The sequence below is a fragment of the Daphnia magna genome, linkage group LG6 (assembly GCF_020631705.1).
Source record: "Daphnia magna isolate NIES linkage group LG6, ASM2063170v1.1, whole genome shotgun sequence".
Lineage (NCBI taxonomy): Eukaryota > Metazoa > Arthropoda > Branchiopoda > Diplostraca > Daphniidae > Daphnia > Daphnia magna.
In genome coordinates, this window is record NC_059187.1 from 8,958,238 (window position 1) to 8,969,067 (window position 10,830).

At 38.1% G+C, this 10,830-nt stretch overlaps 2 protein-coding genes and 1 long non-coding RNA gene across 6 annotated transcripts; 2 read left to right on the forward strand and 1 right to left on the reverse strand.

Moving 5' to 3' along the window:
- Positions 1-4,824: 4,824 nt before the first annotated feature.
- Positions 4,825-8,937, reverse strand: LOC116925258. Of its 4 annotated transcripts, XR_006648505.1 has the most exons (10): positions 8,745-8,937; positions 8,576-8,679; positions 8,345-8,505; positions 7,991-8,183; positions 7,785-7,931; positions 7,360-7,519; positions 7,238-7,285; positions 6,756-7,177; positions 6,519-6,595; positions 4,825-6,439 (listed from the first exon to the last, which is right to left on the reverse strand). It is a non-coding gene; the product is annotated as an uncharacterized LOC116925258 (long non-coding RNA). The 4 variants fall into 4 exon arrangements; XR_004395391.2 differs by having other exon boundaries at positions 6,519-7,177; XR_006648504.1 differs by lacking the exons at positions 4,825-6,439; positions 6,519-6,595 and having other exon boundaries at positions 6,648-7,177; positions 7,360-7,524.
- Positions 7,056-8,707, forward strand: LOC116925251 (inactive pancreatic lipase-related protein 1). Its single transcript, XM_045175637.1, has 8 exons — positions 7,056-7,188; positions 7,253-7,322; positions 7,394-7,536; positions 7,603-7,720; positions 7,798-7,934; positions 8,000-8,212; positions 8,301-8,469; positions 8,557-8,707. The coding sequence occupies exons 1-8, from the start codon at positions 7,119-7,121 to the stop codon at positions 8,612-8,614; spliced, it is 978 nt and encodes a 325-aa protein (XP_045031572.1). The 5' UTR covers positions 7,056-7,118; the 3' UTR covers positions 8,615-8,707.
- Positions 8,938-9,111: 174 nt separating the features above from the next.
- On the forward strand, positions 9,112-10,762 carry LOC116925252 (pancreatic lipase-related protein 3). Its single transcript, XM_032931927.2, has 8 exons — positions 9,112-9,250; positions 9,332-9,398; positions 9,477-9,619; positions 9,681-9,798; positions 9,860-9,996; positions 10,063-10,275; positions 10,353-10,521; positions 10,597-10,762. Exons 1-8 carry the CDS (start codon positions 9,112-9,114, stop codon positions 10,652-10,654), a joined length of 1,044 nt encoding a protein of 347 aa, XP_032787818.1. The 3' UTR covers positions 10,655-10,762.
- Positions 10,763-10,830: the final 68 nt, after the last annotated feature.

Below are 10,830 nucleotides of genomic sequence, written 5' to 3' on the forward strand. Positions count from 1 at the left end.
TGTGGATTGGTTAACTAGTTATGGTTATGTCAAGTTGTCAACCTTTGATTGGCAACAGCAGAACAGCTGACTGTCTGTTGGGCGTGCCGGTGTGAGATGTCCGAGGCAGAATCCTAGCAACTCATCATAATATGGTATCGTCTATTCTATAAATTTATACGACATCCTGTACGTCTCATCAATTAAAATTCTAATCCTTCAAATAGATAATCACATCTGCGAGCAAAAATCAGCTCCGGATTGAAAGCCATCAGCAAATACAGTGAGCCAATATTCAAGTTGTCACAAAGTTTGCACAGGTTTGATTATTCTCAATCACCTATGCAGTAGGAAATGATTGTCAGAAAAATGGTACACTAACACCCCATAAATATCAATCTGATGGATAGGATTTTTCCATCCAGGCTTTGTGGCAACTGCCATGTAGCTTCTTATTACATGATGGAACAAGGATTCTCTATCAATAGTGGGGATGTTACACATGGTAATGCATTTTCACAGAGTTTGTTTGGTTTCCTAATTTCAATTGAACATTTTTTTTATTGGGCAAAACAATGCTGAAAGAAAGCAGGACAATGGTAACCAGGCCTTTGAATAATGTTTAGCAAAGTGTGTTTAATATATTTGTCTTCTCAGTCAGCTGCCTTACCTTTCTGATGGCAATGAAGAAGAATCATTAGAGTAAGAAATATTAAAATTTGGTACTGTATTGTGTGTTCCTATATGTCTTTTAAACTGCTGATGCATGAGTAGAACTTTCTGGATTTCTAGACCACGCAGGACAAATTTTTGAAAAAAGAACTGTATCCAAGTATCATCCATTAGTCATGTACAAAAGTTCCAAAGGTATACGATAGGCGACGATTTGTACAGTCCTTGGAAATCTTTGTTACCAACACGATTCGATAGCTGGTCTAAGAGCGCCACCAACTGGGTCAAGGCCAGCCTTGGCACCGAAAATCATCAAGTTAAGTCAAACTGACTCGAGTGCAAGACATTCCACCGATGAGATGATTCAGTTTGTTTATGTAGGAGATGGTTTGGACCTCACCTCCATGAAAGTCACAGATCGTCCTATGAATTTTCGAGGAGCTCTTGATAACATTAAAGCTGCATCTCCTTATGCCCACGAAGATCTGGTAAATTAAGTTCAATTAAATCAAGCTTTAAATACAAATATGGATACGATTTCTTAAAATCGCTTTGGATCGACTCCAAACATGAACTTAAGTATTCCCCTATTTTTTGTTTTCAATCGAAAAATATTTTAATGAAGTTATTTTTCATTCGCAGAATTTTAGTATAATATCGAGTCAAACGAATCCGGAAGGTACGGCAGTTTTTTTACTTAAGTCTTTTTATGGTAACGGAATATTTCGACGAAGTATATCTGCTCGATGAACGTTTCATGTGGGCATGAGTCTGCTTGCTGAAACTAGTGTTGGATGCATATTCTATACAATGGAAGTAAGTGAAAAAATTGAAATTGAACATTCAGAAAATGTGGTATATGTTCGCAAATTGTTAAGATCTATTCAGAGTGGCACCATAAAGTATGACTGTAGGAAAGGGTACGTAGGCTTCTAAAAGTAAAGAACATATCTGGCGTCTTTGGTAAGCGGAAAAGGTACTGCAAGGAGAAGCGTCACGTGACGGTTTTAAGAATGGACTCTTTCGTTTGCTTTGCCCAATGAATCTGTGCTTGGAACTGTCAGGTGGCGTTTAGCAGTGGCACCCAATCTTTATTCTTAAACCCAGAGCTGTTCTTTATTTCTCAGGGGGATTGATTGATGATACTTATTGGTTAAACCATGAAGAACACCAATAGATGGATAAGTGGAGGGTTATTAAAATATGAAACTGTAATTCCTCATGGAATTTTCATTCATGCATTGGCGACAGTTCGTGAGCAGACGAACCATTGAAATAGCTTTGCGCACTGCGCAGTCTAGCTGCATCCAGCCAGATACTACATACCAGTAAGACCCGAATCAAAAGTTTTGACAAGTACTGTTATATTACGGTTTTAAAATGTCAAATAACTCCTTATTTGTAGGTCTATCAGAAAAAAGATTCAAATTTTCATGATCCTCGTCAAATTTGGGGTCGATTCCATGGGTCAGCTCAAAATACCCGAAAATCGTCAAAAATCGATAATTTTCATGAAAAATCGCGATTTTGGTCAAATCCGACTTTTGGCTAAAAACACGTCATTCCAACCCCAAATTTGATAAGGATCACGGAAATCTCACTGGTTTTGTTATGGGATCACTATTTCCGGAGATATTGGCTACTTCCTGTTACTTCCAAAAATTTTCGTGCCAATTTGCAAAACGTAAAAAAAGAGCTGTATTATTCTAAAAATTTCAAATGTTTTTCTTGCATACATTAGGGTGTTCTTGCTATCAACAGTACAGGCTGGCCAGGGTAGTATAATGAGGTTGGAAGATTGCCCAACATCTCATATCAGATAGTTGTACTGACACAATCTTTCTTTTCTAGAACCAACTACATTTAGCAGGTTGGCTTTATTGGAGAACTTTTAAATATTTGATACGATTGATTAAATCGTAAGAAAAATGCCAAAAGGATTTCACTGTATTAGGTAGGTGTATCAGAAAAAATTTAATACTAACTCGTGTTTTTTTCTTCAATGTAGATTACAAATCACACTGAATTAGGATAGGATTTTGACTGATGCTGGGTGCCAAAACAATGCATGATAATTGGAAGCGCGATTGGAAATATCCATGATTTATTAATGTTCTCACGTTACGGTATTTTATTAAAGATAAATTGAAGTGCATATCTGGGCTCCCTTCTTTTCTGTGGCCCCGTTTCCCCTTGACTCGTAATAAGCCCGTAGGGGGTCATGCCCCTACTGTACGGTATATATAAAAACAACATATATCGAGGTTTGGAGGGCTCTGGCCGGAAAGGGGACGTGGGGGTCCTCATAGTTCGATGAAATGCTTATGGAGGGCTATGTCGCTACCCACAAATCCGAATTAAAGGTTAATCGCTCCTGTAAAAATGTTCCAAATCTTCAGCTCTTCTTCCGGCTTCTCTTAGCCAAGCACTGGGTAATCTCCCCGGTGAGTCAATTGAGGCAGTGTCTCCCCCTGCCTTGGTTGACAGCAATTTTTGAAATGGTTATTTAACCTTTTAAAAGTTGCAAAATATTTCATTATGTGGAGAATTGTTAATACAAATTTTATTTTACATTAATTTTGAAAAACTTATCATTCATACATTCTTTGTATTTACATTCTATTCATTTCTAACATTAGCACTTGTTTCTTTTGAGCATTGGACCCTCAACACTGCTGAGATGGCCACTGATGTGCAGTCCTTGTACTAAGAATCCCGGAGTGCCTTTGAATTACCTCTAATGAAATTCTAATAGTGGAATTGGTATTTCGCTTGTGATAGGTTATGCTATCACTTATATCGGTTTATCAAATGTATTGGAATACTTTCCCTTATTTTAATTCAACTCTTTCGGGTATCGATCCCTAAACTTTCGGCGTACATTGCCGATGCTCAACCGTTGAGCTATGAGTTACAAATAATTTTACACTAATATTAGAAGGCAAGAAAAAAATGAAATTTTTATAGGCTCGCAAAAATATATGTTAACCTGAATAGTTTATATTCAAGGATCACAGCTCAGTGGTAGAACGTTGGTTAACGGATCTAGAGGTCTCGGGTTCAAATCCCCGATTATAGTAAGTATATAAGCCCTATGATGTTATTTCTATTAGATAGATATACATGCTAATACTACTTTATCTTGAATCACGCTACAAAAATTATTCTAAGTCCAAATTTGTTGAACTTAATTAACCTGAAAATATAGACACTTCATGAACATGAATTCTGGCGCATTGGTAGAGCATTGGCCCAGTACGCCGAAAGTTTAAGGTTCAAATCCCAAACGAGTCGAAAAAATACTAAATAGTTTCACTTGATTGAATATATATTTCAATCTTACACACACTTAATATTGATAATGAAATTGTGTGAGATCTCTCGGCAGAGGATGGCAATGGTTAAAGTCCATTGCAAAGCGTTCAAGTAATAAATACGCAGTCACGTCGATAAACAGAAATAAGCAATTTATTAAAATTTGTTATTGGGTATTATATTAAACATTGCCAAAATATCCGTCCCATTACTTCGTAATGGGGAAAGTTTCTCGACCCGACTGGCTCCTGGGAAGGTAGACCCCTGGGAAGGTTGGAACCCCAGGACATCGTGAACCTGCGTGGAGTTGAACCACGGACCTTGGAGTTGCTAGTCGGATGCGATACCTTCCTGGCAACCCCCCCTATATCCCCCCCAATGGTATTTGATCCCCTATGTACAACTTTACACAGTTACATTAATGTCTTGAAGACTTGGATTTCGTAACAATATCTCTCATAGCTCAATGGTAGAGCGATGGAATGGAACACTCTATACCTTGGGTTCGAACCTCAGTTAGGTGAAAGGCATTCTGTGACAATGATGTACTGGATGAAGAATAATTGAAATTTTTTAAATTGTTTAATATTAACAAACAATAAGTTCAATACGTTTCCTCATCATGATGTTAAAGTTTACGTTCTTCATATCACTTGAAATGTCTGCGACCAATAGCACCATTAGTAGAATATTTTATATCAGAATATAACTTGACACTTTTGGGAATCGAACCCGAATGCTTCTGGATACCGCTCCGATGCTCTACCACTGAGCTATGTGTCACATAAACAAATTTTTTATATTTTCTTGTTAATTCAGTTCAACAAATTTGGACTTAGAATAATTTTTGTAGCGTGATTCAAGATAATTTATTATTAACATATAAATTCATCTATTAGAAACACAATGAAATAACAATATACGTTTTCTTTCAATTTATTATCCTTCAGCCGGGGTACGAACACGAGACCTTTGGATCCATTAACCAACGTTCTACCACAGAGCTATGATCCTTGAATACTGAGATTAGTCCAGAATTACTTATGTTAGCATATAGCTTTGGGTACAATCCCTATCGGGAAACTTAGGAAGATGAAGTTAAATCTATCATGCAGAATCACAGAATAATTTCTAGGTATTCTTTTTTAATTTAATTCTTTTTTGAAATTTCTGGCAATTATTATTTTTTTCCCACATCATTTTCACCTTCAGATTGTTGTTATCAGGACGCCATGCATCAATCAACACTCTTGTCTCTACTGATAAGTTGCTATTCCATTTTTACAATGTAGAGACCTTCCAATGGAACTGTTTCAAAGTTTCAGTTTATAACCAAGTTATCCACACATAAATATAACTTTCTTCACTGTAAAGCTCCCAGCCCCCAACTGGAAGGTAAAAACATAAATAGATAAATAAAATGTTTCCAAAGAAGCTTTTTGGTGCCTACACATTAATCTTGCTGATGCAGCTGTCTTGCATCCATTTTGGTGAGTTAATGCATTCATTTTTCTATTTTGTTTACAAAGTATCACTGTTGACACAAGTACACATATCTCAAAAATTGAAAACAGGAACGACAGAAGAACTGGTAGAGGAAATTTCCTTTCAGTTATTCACCAGGTATGTAAAGAAAACAGAACAGTTAATACATTTTCTGCCTTATTGAGAGAGCTGTAAACAGAAAAAACTCAAATGAACCCCAAATACTAGAGCTGGACGACACTACATTACTTTTTCAATCCAATTACAATAAAAGCTTGGAGACCAAGCTCTTTGCTCATGGACTGAACAGCTCACCTACATACAGCTACCCCACGAAAAACGGTATTCTCATTGCACCAAAATTTTGTGCTATTAAAATTATAAAATGAAATGCCGTTATCATTTCAAGGGTATTTGGAGAAACAAGACTGCAATTTTATTGCTGTCGATTGGTCCACTATGGCTACTGGAAATTACTCATACGTTGCCACCAATTACGTACCTCTAGCTGGCACACTTACCGGACAGTTTATAAATTTTCTCGTTTCACATGGAGCCATGTTAGACGATTTTCATCTCACTGGACATAGGTACGTCCCTCACGGTACAAAAAAATTCCAGGCTTCAAACTGATGTTACTTAATAACCATTCCCAGTATAGTTTTGGAGCGCATGTAGTTGGATTCGCAGGAGCCGCAATAGCATCTGGAGGAAGAGTGGCCAGGATTACAGGTAAAATCACACTTACCCTAGAAAGAGAGGCAGCTGGAACTTCGTGGATTTTTCTGCAGGATTAGATCCTTCTCACACAGACGAGTTCTTCCCTCTTGATGATGTTGATGAAAGGCTGGACGTGAGTGACGCTAATTTTGTTGACATTATCCACACGGAGGGTAGATTTACGGTTCCGATCGGTCATATCGACTTCTTCCCTAATGGTGGGCTCGTCCAGCCAGGATGCGAAGGCGTCACAAGTACGAAAAGTTATCTTGGGATGCGATAAATCAAGTGATTACAATCTTGAATAATTCATAGCGTGCTGCTCTCATTGCCGAGCTGTTGATTACTTCACCGAATCCATTACAAGCGAGGTGGGATTCCGTGCCGTCCGTTGTGACTCCTGGGACACATTCTTATCCGGCGCCTGCAATGAAAATGAATCCGTTTTGATGGGGGAATACGTTCCGGAAACGTAATGATTCAATAAGTCTTTTACTCGTTTGATAGTATTTACAGAATAAAACATACTATGTGAGAAATTGACAATATTTTTGAAATTTTCAAGAGCTACTGGCGCATTTTACCTAACCACCAACGACGCATCACCTTATGCAAAAGGATAGATGGTGTAGTGGATCAGTACCTTTCGGGTTGTTCTTGGCAGAATTTTAACATCCTTTATGAACTAATAAAATTATTACCAATATTTTATAGAATAAATAAGAGACACTGAACTCTACAAATAAAAAGATTATCTAAGTTACTGTCCATCAGCTGTCAATCATTTAGGATTAACTGCGTATAAACGAACGATATTTAAGACGTGATACCTACAATGATAACCAAACCATGTGCACAGTCAAGGCTATAAAATATGTCCACCAGTGGAGCTGGTGTCGAGTTAGTGTTGTCAATCTTGTGTCACGAGAAGAAAATACAAAACGAACATGATCGTGTTTCGATTGGTGATTACATCTTTAGCTTTTCTGTTGCTTCCTATTTGGTGCTATGTTATAAGTATTACAGAAATAGTTTTTTTTTTAAGGTAATTTTTTAGTTTAATCACCTATGTCTTAAATAGCGCCTTTTGGCTCCAATGCTGCAAGAGCGGCTCCTAACGTCAGTACAGTGGTTTTTGAGCTATTCACACGGTAAGACATAATTATTTCTGACGTCATGAAAACCTACCAAGTCAACGTTGATTGTGTTTCATGAAATTAAGGTTTAATCCAACGCAGGCTCAAATCCTTGAATTAGATAACTTGCAAGCACTGGAGCAGTCTTTCTATGATCCATCACTACCAACCAAGTTCTTTGCTCATGGATTGCACGATGGCCCGGGTGCTGCCTATTCTAGCAGAGATGGTAAACACATAATGTACATGTAGTTTATTTAAATTTCGTCGGCTTAAGGATAACTTCTTTTGACAGCTTACCTACAACGCGAAGATTGCAATTTTATTGCCATTGATTGGTCCGTATTAGCATCGGGTATCGAATACCCCATAATTGTTGAACGCGACGTACCAAGAGCAGCAGTACATACAGGGTCATTACATAAAATATTAAATCAATATAGCAAATAAACAGTTAAAAACATGCATGATTCATACCGTTGTGCAATAGCCAGTTCATCGACTTCCTTGTCGGGAACACAGGAGCTCCTTTCGAGTCCATTCACTTGATGGGTCACAGCCTTGGAGCTCATGTCGTTGGAGGAGCTGGAGCCGCGGTGACTCTAGGAAGAATTCCTCGTATAACTGGTAAACGTTTAGTTTTAGTTATCGTAACAGGTTAAAATGAATACTGCAATACTGACCCATTGCAGGTTTGGATCCAGCAGGACCGTTATTCTCCCTCAATGAAACGGATACGCGATTGGACACGACGGACGGTGATTTTGTCGACATAATTCATACAAACGGTGGTACTCTGTTGCACGATCAGCAAGGTTTCTTACCCCCAATTGGGCATGTTGACTTCTATCCTAATGGTGGCCAGTTCCAACCTGGCTGCACGGCCAACCATATCAAATCAACAGGTAGTAGACAAATAAGCACTTTGTGATTACCGTTACAATAGCAGCTGTTTTTTGTTTTTTTTTTTGCTTTTGTTTTGCCTTGGCACAGGACAAGAAAGAGGTGCCTGTGATCACGCAAGGGTGGTGACTTACTTTGTTGAGTCCATTAACAGTGATGTCGGTTTTCGTGCTGTCGAATGCGAAACACAAGCGGACTTTGAAGCAGGATTATGCTCCGATAACGTAGCCGTCCTTATGGGTGATCCTACACCGTCTTCGTAATTTCTTTACGCTTATGGCACTTTTATAACAATCTACATAGAGGCGAAATTTAATAATTTGTGTTACGACTTTTCAATCTGCAGAGCTCGAGGCATCTATTACCTGGCGACAAATGACAAAGCACCGTTTGCCTTGGGATAACCTTCCCACAAAGAAGAATATAAATTGGCCTATTAAAAATGACGATGACACCTCCAATAAGAAAACTGTGCAAAATACAATCAGATATCGGAATTTATTAGTTAAAATCCTTATAAAATTTCTTCATTACCAGAAATCAGCTGCTAATGGAGACGTCACGATATCTTGTGACCATTCAGAAATCCTGTAACTAGACTACAAGTTTATTAATATTAAGAAAATTGTTAGAATCGTTTACCTATTTTATCAATAATGTTCTCTTTTCTAGCGGAAGATGTAGCAAACCCTTTCTTGGGTTAAAGATTTAGCTATCTAAATATACTTTATGAATTATCAATGTACGTAAAGCATTTATCAAATAAGGCAAATTCAAAGCCGACAGCACGGATCCACTAATTATCACGTCCGTCAAAAACTTTATCGAGCGATCACTATCTGTGAAAATACGCCTCTTGCAATAATCAAAACTTGGTTGCACTGCCTATATTTCCAGCCGCATGTTACTCTTGAATCAGTGCTGCGCCAGTCAACCAAGTTATTTGCAGCTCCGGAAATACGAGACGAAAATGGCTTCCTTTCGACTGCTGATCGCATCTTTAGTGTTTGTATTATCTCCCACTTGGTGCTACGTCATAAGTAAAAAAAAAAGAAGTTTATCCAATTTGTAATTTCGTTATAATGGAATTACTTATGCAAATTTTAACAACTTCGTTATAGCATTTGAAGATTCCATCGAAGGACGGGCCCCCAATGTCAGCACGGTGGTCTTTGAGCTTTTCACACAGTAAGAAACAAATTGTTAAAAAATAATGAACAGTGAAAATGTTGATTATTATATACCTCGTTAATGTACGTGAATTAGGTTTAATCCTACGAAGCCACAAATTCTTGAACTTGACAACTTGGAAAGGCTTCAGTTGTCTTTTTTTGACCCATTGGTGCCAACTAAGATCTTTGCTCATGGCTGGAATTCCGGCCCACTTTCAGCCTATTCAAGCAGAGACGGTAAAGGACTTCATTTCAAATTTTTAAAAAGATACACCATTTAACAAAAAATCCTTAATAGCCTACATATACCGCGAGGATTGTAATTTCATCGCAGTAGATTGGTCGGTTTTGGCGTCCGGTATTGAGTATCCTCTCATTGTAGAACGCGATGTTCCACTGGCTGCGGTTCATGTAGGGTTAGTACAAAACACAAATTTAACCAGGAATCATTTTTTCTTACCGAATGTTCTGCATCAGACAATTCATAGATTTCCTCGTCGAGAATACAGGCACGTCTTTTGGCAACTTTCACTTGATGGGTCACAGTTTAGGAGCTCATGTCGTAGGCGGTGCTGGGGCGGCAGTCACTCTAGGAAGAATTCCTCGCATTACTGGTAAAAAAATTACATGAAGGTTAAACGTATGTTACGATATAGTAATCTGGAAGAAATGCTCCACAGGTTTGGATCCGGCCGGACCTTTTTTCTCCCTCAATGACACCGATACGCGATTGGACTTAACCGACGGCGATTTTGTTGACGTCATTCACACGAATGGTGGAACATTACTTGGTGATGAACTGGGTTTCTTACCACCAATGGGACATATTGACTTCTACCCTAACGGTGGTCAGTTCCAGCCAGGCTGCACAGCGAATAGCATAGAATTGACGGGTAGATACCATAAAAGAAAATAAGAATCAATCGAAATGGTTTTCTAACAGCAGTTTTTTTTTATTACCTGTAAAAAGGCCAGGGAAGAGGCGGTTGTGATCACGGACGTTCTGTTACTTACTTTGCCGAGTCCATCAACAGTCAAGTTGGTTTCCGCGCCGTCGAGTGCGCAACGCAGGAGGATTTCAATGCCGGACTTTGTGCGGATAACGAGGCCGTCCTTATGGGGGACCCTACACCATCCACGTATAAAAGAATTTTATTTATTTATTAGACGGGTTTTGAAAGTTAATATTCATATCTATTTTTTTTTAACTTAAGGGCTCGAGGCATCTATTATCTCGCAACAAGTGACAAAACTCCATACGCTTTAGGATAACAGCTATATTCTATCCATTTCAAAATGTAATCTTCTATAAAAATGACGCACTTATAACAAAAGTGTTGACGATATGTTCTAGTCAACAAATAAACTAGTTTGAACTCCGTTTGACTACCTATTTCAAAGTTAGTTATCAAAACAGGTAGACGTAAATAAACTAAAAAAACAAAAAA